At 41.6% G+C, this 19,560-nt stretch overlaps 1 protein-coding gene across 1 annotated transcript in view; it reads right to left on the bottom strand.

The window, feature by feature from the left end:
• The window catches only part of LAMA4 (laminin subunit alpha 4), a 104,753-nt gene extending 86,211 nt beyond the window's left edge, over positions 1-18,542 (bottom strand). Inside the window, exon 1 of the mRNA XM_055713664.1 lies at positions 17,939-18,542. Coding sequence (XP_055569639.1) covers positions 17,939-18,139 — 201 coding nt within the window. The 5' untranslated portion in view covers positions 18,140-18,542. The remainder of the gene's footprint in view (positions 1-17,938) is intronic.
• Between the last annotated feature and the right edge of the window lie 1,018 nt (positions 18,543-19,560).

Below are 19,560 nucleotides of genomic sequence, written 5' to 3'. Positions count from 1 at the left end.
AGTAGCAGTCCTGGCACATCAGCTGTCAAGTCACTGTTAAGTTTAGTGCCAGCTGAGACTTGGTTGTCACTGGTCAGCTGCGTTATGCTCTTTGTTGCTAGACACAGAATCACAAAAGGATGTGCTTCCTTGCAGGTCTGAGAAAGATCCTGAGCAGGCTGCATGGATGTTCAGACATGAGGGCAAAGATCAAACATGGTATTACTTACTAGATTCTCACTTCAAAGTCTGTTCAGGATAGTAAAAGTGAGTGCAGCATGGGCACAGCTGAATCCTACAAACTCATGGGCTTGTGATGAAATGAAAATTAACTTAGCCTAGTATCCCAAATCAACCTGCAAAACCGCAAAGAAAGTTCTATCCTGTGTCATAAATACCTGTATTTTCTGTAGAAGGGTGATTTTTGATGCCAAGAGGCATAAATGCACATTTTTATAGTTTCGGGCAGCCCCTACATCTTACTTCTTCATATGCCAAGAGGCTAGATAAATGGCTGTAGCATAATTTATGACATGCTACCCAAGTCATAGTAACTGTTCCTGATCATGGTCTTTTAGCCTTTGGTGGAAGAGAATTAAATTAATTCTCATTACTTGTCATCTGGTGATGGTCAAGAACATACATAGACAGTTACTGCTGGCTAAGCTGACATACACAGCTTGTTCACCTGCTTTATTGTGGTGGTGTAGCAAGTTCATTGGACATATAATTTCATTTTGAAAAGATTTCTGTGTATTCACATTTCCATTTTTCTGCAGTGTGACCTCTTCTGTAAAGGTGGTAAAAATATTGTCAGAAGACATATAAGAATCTTACTCTGAGAGCTGTGAAGTCTGGTGTGGCAGGCTGTCTCTCAATAGAAACACCTAAGGAGAACTGTGACACATGTGAATTATTTGCATAATAATATTTATCAGTTGATATAGAACGATCAACAGTTTCAGAACTGTGGGACCCTCAGAAGTCCCCACTGTCTCTTATGGAGTTAAAGAAAAGAAGAAAAGAGAACAAACTCTACTTGAACATTATCAAGCTTTGCCTCAGAGCCCAGGGAAAAGAAAATAGAAAAATGTTGCTCCTCTGATATAGCAGGCACCATATCAGTCATAGGTACCTGTAAAAGTATGACACATGAATAAATAAATAAAGTTTTTAATGCATTAATGAAAACAATCAGCCACACTGAGTGGACCAATGTTCTTTTTTGACAGCTTCACATCAAGATGTAATGTTTTTCTGGAAGGAACGGTTTACCCAAACATAAGTTTTGGACTCAGCATAATACTAAACCCCTGAAACTCTCTATCTTTTGCTGTACAGGGGTGAATGAATGCTCTGAACATCCTCCACCCATTTAAAAATCTGTGTCTAAAAGGGACCAGTCTGCTGGAAGTGCATGGCATTGCCATGGAAACACAGCCCTCTGCTCCTTGAGGACATTCCCAAACCCAACCCAAACATGCTTATTTTTTTTTAATGAGCAGTATTTGGAATTGGCAGCGGCTGTTCTGAGGCCTTTTTGAAGTTTGCGGCCGACTTGAGATAAATAGCCTACTGCCCTTCCTAAAAATAAAGACGTTTTCCTGTTTGAATATCTCCCAGTACTTTAATTTATGTAATTATTTATTAGAAATAAAAACATTAGGGAAACAAGCCTGAGAAAGCAGTCCTCTGCTGTATGTTTGACGTTATTTCAGTTTCCCTGGTTTCCTCAGCATAGGTAGGACTCTTATCTGAAGAGGTTCCTGGTCTTTATCACCTACAACAAGGTGTAGTACTTCACTTCCAGAAATACTCAATCCCTAGCCAAGTGCTCGCTGAAAGCATGCCAAATTTTCAGCATTCAGCAGGTCTCACCGGGCACGTGACACTCAGCCATGAAGACAGTCCCAGGCTGAGCCACAGAGGATCTCATGCCCCAGGTGCAGGGCTGTGCTAACACAGCTGTGGCCGGGCTAGTGTGGGGGCAACCTGGCCAGCAGCCCCCGCAGCTGGGCAGTGGGACTGCATGTGTAGGCAGCCCAAACCACAGCAGGCTGGGAGTCATCAACGTGGAGACATCCACAGGGAAAAACAGCCAGCTAGACACCCTTTGTATGGTTTAATTTCTTTTATACTAAAATGCATCTAAAGAGATCAGCTGTGCCTGCTGCTCTCTACTGACTGTGAAGGGAGACCTGGAGGGCTAGTTCACGTGTAGGTGCCTGTACTGCATGCAGGGTCTGGGGACCTGAGACCTATTGCATGTGTCAGATGTGCTATACTGTGTAGAAGTGTCCTGGCTACAACTGCTATGCCACGGATGTGGCCAAACTGCTGGACACCCTGTACCTTTGAAGTTCAAAGGCTCCTGACAGTCTGTTCCACCCGTCAGTATCTTCAGGTAGAGAAAGTGGACGTATCTAAAGGAAACCTTGGTGTCTGACAGGGACAAGTGATTATCTTTCTACACTTGAGTTCAGTTGATTCTAGCCAGGGCATGATCATGGGATGTTTCCCTTTGTCTGAATAGTGCCTCCTCTGATATTTACAGGTAGCTCTCCAAGGGGGTTGTATTATATCACTCTGCAGGGGTGCCACCTTCCCCACTGAATACTTGGCTATTCAAAAATCTGCAAACAGAATGTTTTCAGCCTGTCTCTGAGATATGTTTTTTTTTTTTTTCCTCTGGGAGTCAGAAAGCATGTATATATGCTAGCACCTTTAGTAAAACTATAATTCTTAGGAAGAGTTTTAAAATACCATTGGAATTTACTATCTGGAAATTGATTTCATTGCTGCTAGTAGCTCAGTCCTGCTTTGACTTGATGGCTTTGGATAACATTGAACATATTTAGGAAAGAAATCCTTGTAAGAAATTATTATTAAGACAATATATAGTCAGGCAAAATACTTGGTGCTCACTGCAGTGACTTTAGTTCTAATACATGCCTGTGAGATATAAGATTATCCCATTTGACAGAGAGCAAAACTGATCCCTGCCATCATGTTAGTGCTGCCATGTTCATTCCTGGCTCAGCTTGGGGTTAAGCCCTGTAGGTACAGCTGGGAAGAAGAGCTGTGATGCTGTGAGAGACTTTGACAATCTCCAGAGCTGGAGGAGAACTCCCCAAATAACTATGCAGTAAAGCTCTAGCACAGAAAGGAGTATGACCCCATTCAAAGGACACCTTCTTGTTTCCTTCCAAAAGACACACTCTTTGACATGGTAAAAAAACTGCTTTGCCAAACTGGGATGTAAACAAACAAAGTGTTTGACTCCATGGACATCTTAGCTTAAAACCACTCTGGGCAGGTACAGGTTGTATGGCTTATCATGCTTGGAAGTCATTACAAAACAATCTTCTTTACCTTGGACAGATAGACAAGTCTACTTCTGGTGTTTCATTCAGCAAGAAAGTACTGAGGGCACCAATGTGACTTTTACGTCTGCTTTTCAGCTCAGGACATAATTGAATTTGAGTGCGTTTGAAAGCAGACTTCTAAAATCCAGACTGCCAGTTGTAGGCTGATGGACATTTGACCATTTCTTACTTGCTGGGAACAAAGTAATGGACATTTCAAATTCCTTAGGTCAAAGACAAGTTATTCATAAGCATAGACACAAAGATTTAGTTCTTCAGTTTGCTGGGAAACTTTATGCAAACAAAAAGATCTCTGATAACACTGCATCCCACTGTCCTGACCTTCCTCCCTTTTGTAACCTGCAGGAGAAACCTCTCTCCTGGAGCGTTTAAATTTTGGAGTGGCTTGAGCGTTCACCATGTGTAGTATTTAGGAGTATGTTGTGACTGTAGGGTGTCTCAAAAGTGTTTATGTACATGCAGATGGACAAGGGTTAAGTGGGGGAGGGAAAGCTATATTTGCTCTGCAGGACCCTGATGCTGATTCAGCCATGCTGGCTGCTGCCTTGGTCCCAGAGGACTGGATGGACTCACATGATCACTAGAAAACCTATGAATTGCACTTGCTGTTTAGTCAGCAGATAGGAAAACCTGGGTGCATTTCCCCCTTTTCTGAATGCACAGGCAGCTGCACTGGACCCATCAGAAATTGATTTACCAGACTGATAGGGTGTTTATTAATTAATGATCTAGTTTGATCAGTTATGGAGATGAAGCCCTATTTCTGGCATTTCTGAACTGCCAAAAGCTTTTATCCCCACCTCATGTCTTATCCAGCCACTGTTCTGCTCATCCAGGCAGTGTGTGATGCTCCAGTGTACTTCACACCTAGGCTTTTCCACTTTTGTGGGCAAGGAATTTACTGATGCTACTCACCAGCTCTTGCTGAAACCACTTTTGTGCGTAGTATTGACTACAGCCGAGAAACACTGTTGGGTAAGTTTTAGAATGAATTTAACTCAGAAAGGTTAGAACTGGTTTTTTTTGTCCCCAAGTGACAGAGCATTTTACAGGTACATGCAAGATGCCTGGGCATCAGCAGGTTATCTGCCTTTCCTATTTGGCCTAGCTAACCGTGAAAGGCAGTGTTGCCACACTTAATAACTAGGAAACATGTCACTGAAACCAGCATCAGACACTGCCAGGCATCTCTATGATCAGACTTCTGATTCCTGTTTTCCAAAAGGGTAGGGCCATCAGTGACAATTGCATGAAAACAGAGCTTGTAATATTAATTGCTGCTTTGAATATTATTTGGAGTTGCTCCTTCACAGCTTTTATCCTCATCTGTCCCACACATGAACACTAGACTTCACAAGATCGGCAGCAATATGTAATCAAGGAATGCAGAGCAAAGCTCTGCATTTTTTCCCATAATACCTACTATGGGAAAAGCTTGAGAGGGTGGTCTCTGTCTCTCAACAGCTGAAATGGTTAAGGTAACAGATGGCCGTATTTAAACACTTTGGTTTTTGTTACTTCCTTAACCTGCCAAAAGGATCCATCTCTACAGCTACGTTTGACCTAACTACAGTAGGCCATGTAGACAAAGGATCTGATGAATCCTACATGAAGTATATGACTTGGGGTAAAATTTTTCTCATTAAGTTCACTCTGCTTTGGTTTGTTCTGATTTTTCAAGGCAGGAGAAAGAAAATATTTCTAGGAGGTATCCTCGGGCTCTTTATAGACAAGTATTTGACTGACAGTTCTGGTATTGTCCTAACTGTCATTCAAATCTCTATAATATTATTATTACAATAATAACTGTGTAATTGCAAATAATTTGTTTATCAATTTCTTCTGTCTCTCATGTCCCCAAAATCTGGATGGATTTGCATTGTCCATAGGAGAAAGAACGATTTCCTCAAAAGAATAGTGAGTACTTGCAAAGTGAGGGGTTTGCTGCAGACAGCATGTTCCAGCAGGTCCGTTTATATATAGTGAGACATTGATTAAATCCATGGCTCCTCAGTTTATATTTATAGCACACATTCACTCTAGTTTTTATTTATAGGTTACCTTTTAGGCTTGTCTATATTATATGTCTCTCTTGTTGGCAACGAGGCTTGAATGTAATTTAAAGAGTCTTACAGTAAAATGCCAACCAGATGAGATGGTCGTTCATTGGCCCTTCTTGGGGGAGGCCTCTGTGGTTCTCTTGGGCTGTTTCTATTAATGGAGCATCTGAATATTATACTGATGGGTTGTGGATCTCCACCTGCCCTCACTGGCTCCCACAGCCCTTCTGCTGTTGCCTTGTTCTCTACTCATGCTTGTGTCCTCCCTGTCATGCTTTCCATTTGTCCTCCTACTCCTCCACTGTTCCTTTCCCTGCACCTGGTTCCAGTCACTCACCCACTTCATGTCATACCCTTCACCTCTAATCTACTAATATCTTCACAGCAATAGTTTCATTATGTTGTTTAATATTAACATAAGGGAAAGTATTCCTTCTCACTGAACAGATGAGATCTTCATCACCTTGTTTCTGTGCATGAGCTCCTCTGTCCCTAACTACACTCACAAGGATACTGGCACTCAAGAAAACACATTCTTCTGTTCATCGCTTGTGTGAACATGTACATTACTCTTTCACTCAGCTTCTTGATCTGTAAAAAGGCATAATGACCATAGTCACACAGAATCATATAATGGTTGAGGTTGGAAGGGACCTCTGGAGGTCATCTGGTCCAGCCCCCTGCTAAAGCAGGGTCACCCGGAGCTGGTTGCCTGGGACTTTGTCCAGGAGTACCCAATGTAATCCACAGTGGTATACCCAATGTAATTGCAGATTACAATGTCTCAGTTGTACCCAATGTAATCCACAGCAGTGACACAAGTCAACAACTTAATGTCTTTTAAGAGAACTAGTCAGAACTAGCAGGAATAATGAACGTCCCCGCATGGGCAGACATTTCTGGTAGTCATGATTTTTTGTTTTGGATGCCTGCAGTGAATATAAAGCTGTTGCTGGACCCAAGACATCCAGTCTTTTTAATTCAGTGCTAAAAGAACTTATTTGGCTTCCAGCTAAACAGTCATGCTTTAAAGCCATTTACACAGCACTGCTTGGCACTGTGGTGTCTTTGCCATTTCCCCCCCCCCATCCTTTCTATGGGATAGACCACACTCAAAGGGCAACTTTTAGGAGTGATGTGAGAGGATTTACTGCCAAAGCATACCAGATATGTGAAAAAGATTAATCAAAGTGGGTAGGGAGAAAGAGAAAGAATTCCATTTCAGTGCTAAAATTTCTCATGAAAATTTAAAACTGATCTTGCAGGAGAGCTTTTAAGATACTTAAGGAAAATATCTTTTCTTCAATCAGGTCTTGGCTACAGAGGTTTCTGTGAGTTCTTCCAGCCACTGAGGTGAAATATAACTAATTTAAAAAATAAAATGTCCTCTTGATGCCCTTTCTAAGACCTGTCATACCTCACTATAGCTTAAGTTACAATCTAAAGAAAGAAATGGGTTTCAAAATCTCAGAGCTTTAGTAATAGCACACTCAAGACTGTCTTTGTACTTGAAGCTATGAAGTGACGTTTCAGAGGAAACTTTTTCTTTCTCTGGAGAACGAGGCTCTGCAGAATTAGTAACTGTCCTGTTGGCCAGACGTGCTCTACCATCAAAGTCACCATAAAAAGGGGCAGACAGAAGCCCTGCTCTACACTGTGGGATACTCCACAACATGCAGACAAATGCAGATATCTGCTCTGCAATTTTATTTGTTCTCTGTTGATTTTTGCCAAATTTATATGAGCTTTGAAGCTTCACAAACCTAGAGATTTAAAAACAAACAAGCTTGCTCACCAGCTTCCCCTTAGGCTTCCAAGCTCTGTTTATAATTTCTATAAACCTTCATTACCCCTGTTCTACAGTATCAAATTCTTCTGAACTAGAAAGGTCACATTCTAACTATTATTACTGAAAAAATGAATTAAATGTGTGACATCATAGGTAGACAGTTAATTACCCGATTTAATAGGACACTACAGCTATAGAGAACTGTCTGCATGCAAAAAGCCACTCTATAGTCTTTACCATTTCAAGGGCAGAATCCTCATGCAAATTAGCCATTTGCAACTTAAAATTTATGTTTAAAATTGCAAACATTTCTGAGAGGAACACATTTTTTAGCTTAGTCTCCAAATCAATATTCATTATAGCTTTATAATAAGCACACTGGTGTAGTAATTAAATTAATGTATTGTCCTTTTAATTTTCTGACATGGTTAACTGTGAAATATTTATTACTTCCAGTGCTCCACTGATGTTGTAAATTAGATATTAACTAGAAGTTGGTGAAGAGTTTTGGATGCAATGCTGCTAATCTTTTTTTATCCACTTATCTTGACAGGTATCTCAGTTCTAATTGCATTTGATGAGATTAAAAACTAAAGCAATTATGTGAATTACACAATAACAAGCTTTCTGTTTTGTTCTTTAGCTTGCAAATGTGAAAGCAAATTCTTTGTTGCTCAGATAGTAATTCAGTGTAAAACCCCCATTATTGTTTCATATTCTTATTTCTTAAATTAAATTCTAAGATGAGATAAGTTCAATGAAAATTAAAACCTCACTGAATTCATTTGACATAGAGCTTGGCAAATTAATATAATAATGAGGTTTTCTAGGTAAGCAAGATGAAATGCTCATTAAAGCTGCAGTGGTGTCTTTTTGTGAAGCTCAGTAATTTGAATCTTCAAAAAATAATAAAAAACCCCAACAAATCAGTGACACTGGTTTTAAATCCATAATCTTTTCCAGTAAATGAGCTGTTCAATGAGTGATGAAACAAATGAAGCTGTTACTAGTGTCCTTTGTGCCATTCCCTGTGTGTGGATGTCAATATTGACCCTCCTTGTCTGCATCCCCAGTGATGCTGCCACCTGAGTGCACAGGGCTATGGGTGGTCTGGAGCCATGCATGCTGTGTCTGACCAGTCTGCAGCTACTAAAGAATATATCTGATGACTGAATTTAGTCTGCTTTTTCAGCTGTTGCTGTGTTAAGCAACAGCTTAACATTGTAAGATCTCCATCACTTATATATTTATAAGAAAGGTTTAGCTCTCCTCAGAATTTATTGAAAAAATTGCAATTGCCTTAAGGGAGACAGGACAAGGTCCGAGTTTAATAACAACCTCATTTGAAAACTTCATTGCTTACTCATCTCTGACAAATGGGAATATTTGTCTATCACCCGAGGAGTTATCAACTCATCAGCTTCCAAAACAGAAGTTTATTTTTGACAATAATAAAGAACAGATTATGATGCTGATGGAAACCATCTTCCAAAAGTTTTGGACAGAGAGCTCAGATTTCTAAAACTAAAACTAGCAAGACAGAAACTAGTTGCTCCAGTTCTAGGTAAAAATCCTGCTGCGGGTGGGGGGAGATGGTACAGAACAAAAGTTACCGCTATTTTTCTCTGTTGCATAGTAGAGCTAGCAGCTGGAGAGAGAGTGCATATGGCTAATTGCACATAGGTAGTTCCCAAACTAATATGCAAAGCAGAGCATGAGCAACAGGGAAAAATGGCGAGGAAGTTCCTCTCTAGTTCATTGCCACTATATTCTTGTTCCTCGAGTGGGCTTGTGTGTGCCTCCATTATAGTAGTGACAGACTGATGGTGACTCTGGCAAAAGCAAGCAATAGCTGAAAGCCAGATGGCTTTATGCAGAGCAAGACCATTACCTATTACCCTGACTAAGTAATTGTATTTAATTTTAAAAAAATTTCCTGTGTTGAAAATGTTTCCAGACTGTTACCCCTTCCCCAGTCCAAGTGGAAAACAAAATGCCATTCAGCAACAGAGATGGGGCTGGATCCAACATAAACATTTCTCAGCTAGGCATTCTCCATAGAAGTGCACAGTCATTTTTTCCATATACAGTGGGAAAGACAAAGCCTCTGCTTAAAAGGCATTCTTCAAAAAGGGGGAGGGCTAAAATGTTTTAGCTGTCTGAAAAATGTCTAAGGATTAGAGATTAATACCAGCCTCTGCTCTTATGTACTCATTCCTACAACCACTAAATAAAAACCTTACTCTTACAGATGCTCACTGTTGGAAGTAGAAGATCTGCAGTGGGAAAGGTTGATTTTTCTCTTTCAAACAAAATGCCAAGTTTATTCAAGGAGAACAATTTACAGGAAAAGGGATAAATAATTCTACATCATTTCCTCATTAACCACCCTTCACCCAGTCCCCACAAAATTCTTATGTGAAATGTTGTGTTCTGAGTCATACTTTCTCCTCTTGAGTCCCCCAGATAAGTGAGACATAATGAGTTGACAAACTACAGCATTCCCTGAGAGATTTCCAGATAGAGAGAAAAATTTGCAAGGGATAAAAAAGAAAAGTGGCCTTTAAAGCACATACAGCTGCACTCATGGGACACTGTTAAAGCTGAGAGGGTAAATCTGAAGCTTCCTTTGATTTCCCTTTTGTAGCAATTTCCCCTAGCCCAGATTTCTAGTGTTTCCTGGTTCGATTTTGCAGCAGTTTGAAATGCTGGAATCACAGTAGAGACATACAATGACCACTAGCCACGGCATCATACTTGACCGTTAGCTATGGTATTAACTTAAAAACCTGTTAGCATGAAACGCAAGTCAATGTGAAAATCTTGAAAGAACAAGAGAAAGAGGTTTCATGCACCTCCCTCCTAAGGGTGACCCAGCTGTGGGCAAAACAGGCACCTGCTGGGGATGGCTGATGGGAAGGTGCCGTGTTCCTGGGCTGTTCTCAGAAATAGGACTTCTCCCTTGATGGTCCTAGTGCTTTGGAGTTGTGCAGGAAGGAAGTGAGACAGCTCAACATGGTTAACTTTGTACTACATGCCTTACATCCAGCCTGGAGGTGTGGAGAGGCTGTGCTCTGAATGGAGAGCGAAAAAGCCATGGCCCAGGAGAAGGCATAACTTGCCCCGATCTCTCACTGCCTCTTGGCTCCTGGCTTGTTTCATCATAGACATAGTCTAATAATGAAGAAATTAGTTTCTTGTTGGCTCAAAGAGTGGAAAGAATAGATGTGTCAAGAGAAAAACCCAACAATTTATTTCCTCATCCCTCACAAAAAACCAATCCCGCTTCCAGCTGACCTAAAAGTAGTTAGCTGGTGCCTTAGAAACTCTCTTGAGCTTCTGTAGACAATCCTTGCCATTGACGGGAAGCAGGGAACCACAGAAACCCACAAACCTGCAAAAAGCCAAGTAGGACACACAAACCCCCTCTGACCTTACACCATGTCTAGACCTCCAACACCTGTCCACCTCCCCCTGAATGGATCTGTGCCAGATACCGGTGCTCTGGAGACCTTGCCAACCCTCAACAGGCCAGGCTGTGTTAGCTTTTTCGGGGCATGTAGTATTTTAATAGCTGGGGTACGGAGGTCTGTGCTGTGTTTTGCCCTGCCACCTCTTATTTTTTTTATTTTTTTCTTTTTTGGATACTGGAGCAGCTTTTGTCTGGGCAAATGCTTGCTTCCACAGAGTGCTTTTGAGGAAGGGTCCCTGGAGCGAGGAGTGGGGACCACAGCATAAGGGAGTCATTAATGGCAGGCTCTCTGTGTCTCTCCGTGGGCTACCATCAGGCTCAGAAGTAGAAAACCACAGTGGGAAACCCTAGGAGATACTTGCCTTGCATTAGCCTTGGCAGAATCTCTTGCCACGCAAAAGGCCTTTCATGCAACAGTAACAGGATACGTTGCAGGGTGGTAACAGGGTACCACACAGCCCAGAAATGATCCAGTTGAAGTGCCGGTTCTGTGTAACTTTTTCTTCTACCTGATGCCAATGGTGAAAGGCTGAATGAATTCATTTTTATTCATTTTTGTTGGGAAGACAGAGTCAAACAACGATTCAGAGCCTTATAGTTTTAGCTAAAATGGCTATTTTTACAGATCATATTGGAAACTGGTCATGCAGGCAGAGTCTTTATATTCAGTAATTATTAAATTATGTTTAAAATTAAAATTCAGTGTTCCAGTTCTTCCTATGCTCCCTGGATTCCATATGTCATGAATTAAAAAATAATGTTTGAGTTCTTGCAGTCTTGTAAACTTGGAATAGTAATTTCTAAAATATTTTTCACAACCCTCTATTATTCTTTGGCTCTTGAATGCTGGGGTTTTAGCACTGTTTCCTGCTGGTTTTTCTTAAAAGAAAAAAAGGACTTCTAGTATTTCTGAAGTATTCTTTTTAAGAAAATAACCATCTAAAGAATTGCACAATACAACTAAACAGGAACAACAAAGCCAGATCGTATTTACTGCATTTTAGTCAATCTCTGTTTGCATTGTCAAATACACACTGTATGTATCATGACTGATAGTTAGGAAAATCTCTGAGATCATTTAATGACAAAAAATTAGATTCAAAAACTGTGGAGCTCAAACAGCTTTGTATACAGTACTATTCAGCAATTGTTGAATTTTGCATTAGGATGCATAACCCAAACATCCCCAAGTCACAGTGGTGTCTGAAAATGAGCTGGGATCAGATCCAAATATTCAAAAGAACCAATTAAAATATAAAACCCAGGGGTGTCTGTATTTGGTGTTTGAAGTTTAAGTCCAGAAGCAAACTGTAAATTATCAGTGACTGGTTACATATTACTTAGAAACTAGACCCATTTTTCACAGCTCTTGAACACTAGGAGCTCCAATTGTTATCAGTTTAAATCAGGACAAGTTCTCCTTCACAAACCAATTCTTTTATTGCTTCTCATGCCCCCTGGAAAAACTGGACTTTTAATTCCTTCCTTGCTTCCCATGTCTTGAATAAGAGTGTGCATGAAATGCCTTTTATTGGTTTTCACAGCCCTGAATAAGCTTTGAGGCTCTTTGCTGGTACTTGCCCAAAACTTTGTGGGAACTCACGGCAGTGGAATTTAAATTGCATTGTTCTGGTGGGTGGTTTATGCACCTTCTTGAAATGGACATTTCCCACTATCCATCTGCTCTGTCCTGTGCTTCCATTTGCTTTGGCTTCCTATGATTTAGAAGGTTTGGGGTCTGGTGGATCTACTCCAAGCAGCTGATTTTCATTAAAGCTTTGATGAGAAACTTAAGCTGGAATCACAAACATCTGCAGTAAAACTTCCTCCCCACTAATGTTTCTCAGAACGTAACCTTGTTGTACCAGAGAAAAACAGCAACTAGAAATCCAAATTGCCCACTATGGGAGTTAACCTAACATAACCTCAAGGGTGTGAAATGAATTAATTTAAAGATCTGATTTTTTAAAGGTAGATGCAGTTCCCATTAGCTTGAAAGAGTACAAAAGTTTCTGTCAAGCTAAACCCCTTTTTGGCTCACACCTCAGGATAAGGTTTTCTGCTGCTTCTTTTAGTGCTGTTTGTTTTAAACAGATTAATGCCAAAAGTAAGGATCAAATTGCGGTTTCTCTAAACAGTCTGCAAGACTTTTTTTTCCAACCTTTATGAGGGAAGGGGAGAAGACAACTTTGTGATAGTTTAGGTCTTTGTTAACAAGTGGCTGGGACTTAGGATTGCTCTTTTTTAATATGTTTAATGTGAGCCATTTTAGAGAGATGAGTTTGTCACTGGTCCTGTGCTAATTATTGCTTATCACTTTAGAGAACCAGAAAGCAAGCACCTCAAATACTGTTTCTTGCTTTTGAAAATTTAGATCAACAGCTAAGTCACATGGGCAAAAATGATTGCCAAACATGTCATTTTAACATGTAATCTCCATCAGGTAACTTCTGCTTCTTACTTTTCCTGATAGTAAGTGGCTAATTTTGACTTGGCTATGACAATTTCTTCCTTTAAAGGACTTCTTTTGCCTCTCTGCCTTTCCTTTAAGCCAAAACCACTGATGCTGGAAACAGTTTTCCTCTTCCATCTGTCCAACAATATCATGCCTTCCTTCACTCTGGGAATTGGCTTCCTGCCCTGTCCCCACTACTTTTTTTTTTTCTTTACTCTTGAGGCTCATGATTATCTCTTTTTTGCCCTGAGTTTTCCCTCTCCCTTGTCTTCTTCCTGCTTTAGTTTGCTTCTTTCCCACTGTTTGCTTCACTTCTTCTTTCCATAGAAGACATTTGAAATTATCTTGTCTTGCTTGGCAAGTGTCTCCACAAGATGTCTGTCTTACCTTTTTTTCCACCAATCCTTTCCACACCCATCTTCTGGACTCTCTGATATTTTCTGGGTCTCGTGTAATCATTTACATCAGAATGGAATAAATTTTCTGGACATCACATTACATTCATTTTACATTAAAGTAAGTGACTGCATGATGTAAGTCACAGGGAATCATTTGCCATATTGTCTAGTATTTGAAGTCTTGTGCCATTGGTCATTCCCGCCTTAGACTCTCTAAGGAACTTTCTTTCTACTGGGAAACAAAATCTACACCTATATACTTAAATCCACCATGTCAGTGGAATTACAACCACGAATGTTGACAGTGGTGGGCTTTGGATCCAAATGGTAATGTATGACCTACTTCTTATTTTAAAGGTGTATATTTGATAGTGAGATTTAACTGTTCTTAGAAGTGATTCCTGGTTTTCAGTTTTAATTCTGTGCCTCACCAAAACTGGAAGTGTCTTACCACCCCCTTTCCTTCTGCTGTGTCCAAGCTAATGAGTGGAACCCCAGAACAATGTTTTCTGATGTTTGCCACTTGCTTGTTTGCTTTCATTTGATATCTGTGTGTCAGTTTTAAATCCTTTGCTTCCACCGCTTATGAATCATCCTTGTAAAATATTTTAATCTATCCTTATTTGGAAAAATCAGTCTCTGACTTAATGCTGCTAGCTGCAGTTGGATTATACTGATGAGCTGGATCTAGCGCTCTGTGCTCATTCTCACTGTCTCCCCATACACATCAGGACTCGGCACTGTAACATCTCCCTTATTGTCTTTGTGAGCCAAGGAACTTAATCATGCTAAATTAAAGAGCACACAAAAGAGTGCTTTTGATATTGTTCTGCTTCTTGATAGACAATCCAACACAACTGGATAAAGTCTCCAGTGCTTAATTTCCTTTGAAATTAAAATTTGTAATTAACATGTAGTCTGAACTGGTCACCTTCAGTTTCCAGTTGCTGCATATGATGAGACCTTCATTTGTTAGACTAGCAAGCCTGTTACTAATTTTTTTTTTTGCCTGTGTATGTGCTTACACAGTTAGTTCAATGTTTTTTCTTAACCTTCCTCTGAGCTAAGCAGATTGGATTGGAAAGCCTCTCAGCTATCTTCCGATTCCTAACACTGTTATCCTTCTCATGATACATTTCTGAATATTTTCCATCAATCTATAAGCATTCTTCTTGAAACAAAGGCAGAGAGGTAGATACTTTATTCCGTGATGGTCACTACCTGTGCTCATTATGTAAGTAACATGGCATTTAAGGTGGAATATAGTCCAGTTAATTTAAACATCTACATTTTGTGTGCCAGACTTCAGCTGATTAATAAACTGTCCTGAAGCAAGTATCCAGCATAGTCCTTCCAGAGGCAGAGGCTCCTCTGAGACCCTCCAGGGAAGACTGCTAGGAATTAGAGGCTTTAAAAACCTAGTGCCTCCATTACCGCATAGGGAATTTGAGTTTATATTTGAAGACAGTGTCTGATTCTGATTGAAAAAGTTTAAGAACAGTTTATATGCCTAATTTAGGTGTACTGCATTGCATATGGATTAGCAACCAGGGCACCAAACTATTAGATATTGACTGAAGTCCAACTCATCCAACTCAAACCCATGGTCCACTCTATGAGTCGGTACAATGTATTACTATAGCATATAGAAAATGTGCTTAGTCCTCTTCTCTCTGCTGTTAAGAGGCTTTCATTCGTTTCCAAGGCACAGAAAAGCTCCACGTTAATGTTAATTTTGAATTTTTAGACCACTTCTCCCAGTTCCTCTGAGTTTAGGGTTGCCAAACACAGGAAAGGTAGAGGAGTGAGAAAATGAGAAATATTCACTAATAGGGATTTATAGCAACTAGGACCTCCTGTTCTTCTATAGGTTCATAATATCAAACTCATACCAGGATTTGAGAGCATCACAGCAGTTATAGCTTGGAAACTCCCACCAGCACTGTCTCAGACCTTGCAGATTTCTGATGTTGTGTAGAGCAGAATCATGTGTGGGGCAAATGCTGTTCAGCACGCTGAAACACCATGGTCTCTGTCTGCCCTGCCTTGATCTCCGGCTTCACAGTGGCGTTTCACATCGCAGTTGACTGGCACCACAGTCCACAACGAAGCCCCATCTTTGGCTCCATAACTGCCTTACAAATCTGCCCCCTTTGTATAATTTGGCACTATTCAATGTGACTAACAGCCTCTGTCTGCTCAGGAGAGCTGTAGGCCTGAGTCAATATTTAGACAAAGGAGCTGAATCAAACCACACTGTGTAAGGGAGTTTACTCTGTGGTTCACTGTGAGCTGTGGGTTAAGAACTCGGGCTTTGAAAGAGGCTAATTCAAACCTGATGGGATAAACCCTGTTCCCAGGGCTGAGGGAGGGGAGGTGGGCTGTGGGAGGGGGAAACTCTCTGAGGAGTAAAGGAAATCTTCCTTCCTCAGGTGAGAGACTACCAGACCATCACTCTCTGGCCCATACGTCTACCTCCAGGCTTACAGCCAGTTGCCCAGCTCTTGCTCACCAACTATGTATATGGATCAATGGGTAAGCCGGTTCTTACTGTTACAGAGCCACCAGCTCTATCCTAAAAGAACATCCTATTGGGCATTCTTGGAAATGGCCATGGAGGTGGGTCCTGAAATGCCATAGAAAGGTGAATCTGCAGCTAGCAATGGGGCCTGAAATCCTGGCTCCTTCCTCATGAAACTATACCATTCTGCAGCCAAGGACTTTGGTGTGACAATGGCAGGCAGCATCATTTATTTGTATCATAGGATCCAGCCTCTGAATGGTGCCATTGCAGGGACTGAAGTAAACTGCCAGAGCAAACACCAGTTAGTGAGTCTATTTGATTGGACTGTACAAGTAAAACATTAGGGAGGATTGAGATGTGTGAAGGAGACTGACGTGCCATTTCCCCACAGTGTCCAATATATCTCACAATACTTTCCCAAGTATATGAAGTCTAATATATTAAAGCAATGTGAACTGAGTATTTGGGAAAACCTTACTACACAATCATATTGAGAAAGGTTAACAATAATTTGTGCCCATTATCCTGTGAAAAGCAGCTACAAAACCCATCCAGCTCTTAAATCAGGCATTTCATTGAGGGACTTTCCATGCTGTAAGCAACAGGTGGCAATGCAGCTTCCTGGGGCTGATCCCAGGCCAGACGAGAGAAGCTGTACATCCCATGTCATGGAGTCCATCCAAGCCTGGGATGGCTCCCGAGAGCCCCTGTGCCGAGCAGAGCAGGGTTTAGCCTCCAGTTTTCTCACACGGGTCATGTTTCGTGCCGAGTCCCTGGCAGGGTGGGCAGGCGTTTCCTGAGGCTGCCCAGCTGCTTGGAGCCACTGCAGCAGTGGGGGTGAGCTTTGCCCAGCCCTGCCAAAACCCTGGCTGTCTGAAGGGCTTCTGCACTTATTTCCATGGCTGTTAGTTCTGGCAACTGGGCTGCAGGGGGAAAATTAGCTGTGTGATATCGGAGATTGTGATCTTGATATTGTCACAGTGACATGGCTGCACTAATCTCACCTCATTTTTGGATGTTATGCTAGAAGAACTACTCTTTCCCTTCCCATGACCTTATGTAACTTGATTTGCCTCCTACTTCGTATCTCCCACGCATGAGACATTACTGTCCCCACATCCCAGTGTATGCTGGAGTAATTTATTGTTTTCTTAAGCTGTATTTTTAAGTAGTTAATTCCTGACACAGCCTTGCTAGAATGAGGAGTACCAACCAATCCCCAAACACCAGGGTTGCAGGAAAACTTTTCATCATCAAATTTCTTCTCAGATCTCTCTAATTTCATTTGTCACTAATCCCAACCTAGTAGTTTTTGGAATTCTTAAAATCTCTGCAGGTGTTTTCTCTGCAGGCAGTTTTCTACACTCATTTGATTTATTATCCCCACTCTCACTGTGAAAAGGAACTTCAGATTTTGAAGGTGGATGGCATTCAGAGACAAAAGCACAAACTTCTGCAGGACAGTGTTTGCCATCAAAAACCAGACTCTATTTCTAGAAGTTTAAGCGAATTACAATTGAAACACTACAACAAGGCAAGCAAAAAAATGTTGTGACAATTAACCCTTGTAAAATAGCTCTGTTTGGACAGGCCTGTTTAGTTATGTTGGCAGGAAAGTCAGAGACATGCTAAGCCAACCTCACTGCAGAGTACAGCAGCTGTCTGCTCACAGCAGGCAGGGCATGTGTACATTTTGAAGGCTGAACTGTATCTCTCCAGTCCCGAAATGCAACGTCTCAGACCCCCTGCATAAAATTCTCCGGTATCGCTTTAAGGATCAAATGATTAAGCTAACATTAACCAGATGGGAGCTTCAACACAGACATATGAAAGCAGAAAAGCGCAGACACCAGAGAGAGAAGGGAGTTACTGTACCTCAGCAAAAGGCACCCAACTTCCAGTAGCTACTGCCTGCTGCTGCCCTCTGATAACAGTGGCTTCTTGCACGCTGACCGCTGAGCTACCTTCAATGTCAAACTGAAAAACGCCTCCCTCACTCGAGGCTGTGCTGGAGGAGAAGCATCTCAAAAAGAATAATATAGGAGAAACGAGGGGCCAGGCGGAGATCAAAGCCATTTCCTCCCCTTACATCCAGCAGTGGTCTTCTAGCGTCTCAGTAATTGTTTACCCTCTTCTGCAATCAGCCCCCCTTGGCTTAGTGGTGCCTCAGTTATTTTAACTTTCTTTCAGCATTCAGTTTCCAGATGTGGCACTTCAAGGCAGTCTAACCAGATCCTGATTTAAAAGAGAAGAAAAAAAAATAAAAAAAGGAAAAGAAAGGAAGAAAAGAGCTTTTGCTGCCTCCCTCGTTCACTCTCTGTGCCTGTGGCTCCTCTTTTTCCCCAGAGGCTCCAGCAGAATAACATACAGATGGGCAGTGCTTAAGCAGAGAGTGTCAAACAGAGATTGTATTCCAGGAAAGCACCGCTGGCTCCCCAGTCACCTTATCTCCCCATGTCAGGATACAGACTGACGCTCGGCTTGGTGCTCTGGCTTCCTTCACATGTTCACATCATTCCCTTTTTTACCTTTTGTGCTGAGACCCTCCCACTCAAACTTTGCTGTTCAGAAAGTGAGGTCACCCCTTCCTCCCCCCTATGCCACCCCTCCCAACTCCATCCAGCCGCTCCACAGGAAACATTGACTCTCAAAACTGTTTATTTTTTAACATCTCCAGTTTATTCAGTGGAAGGCAGAAAGGTGCCGATTTTATTTAAAAAACCCTGCTAGACCAACCTTTTCTTTTGGCAGGGGGGAAAGGAGGCTGTGAGTGGGAAGAGGAGGAGGAGGAGGAGGAGGAGGAGGAGGAGGAGGAGGCGGTGGAGGAGGAGGGAGACAGCCTGGCTGTGCCATGGGCTAATAGGGCTAAGTGGTTTCTCTAACATGCTTCATTCAGACCCTTTCCCTCCAGCCCAACTCTCAGCTTCTCATCAGATCGTGAAAAAGAATATCGTTCATTGCAATTTTGGAAAATTACTTCATTCCTCAGGCTCATGAACTTTTATTTACAAAGAGCATCTTGTATTCCTTTTTCAAGAGATGCTTTGTGAGGCCCTGGTAACAAGGATTGCAGTGTGTGTATGAAAGTGAGTGGAATATATTGCCCACAACTGACTTAATTTTATGACTACAATCTCAAAAAGACAACGCAGTAACCCCTGCTAGGTTTTGGGACGAAGTCAGGGATAATTATACTAGTGTGCACCACTCCAGCCCAGGGCTCAGCACCCCATCCCTCATCTGTCCTGCGTGCAGGGGTTTGTAGCACCACCGGCCTGTCAGGCTTCGTTCTTGAATCTTAACAGTAATTGGCTTATCAGGCTTCATTCTGCAAGTGTATTCCTTCTTCCTCCCTCCCTCCCCTCTTTCCTCTGACTGAAGATATTCTGAACCAAGGGAACAGTCAGTACAGAATTAAGGGTAAAATAAAGTATTTAGGTGATCTGTTAACTCCGGCACACCTGTAAGCACGACTTTGAGGCCATAAATGCTGAGCA

Source organism: Falco cherrug, chromosome 6 (assembly GCF_023634085.1).
Source record: "Falco cherrug isolate bFalChe1 chromosome 6, bFalChe1.pri, whole genome shotgun sequence".
NCBI classification, from domain to species: domain Eukaryota; kingdom Metazoa; phylum Chordata; class Aves; order Falconiformes; family Falconidae; genus Falco; species Falco cherrug.
The sequence above is the reverse complement of the archived record's forward strand: the minus strand, read 5'-3'. Positions and strand labels throughout refer to the sequence as shown.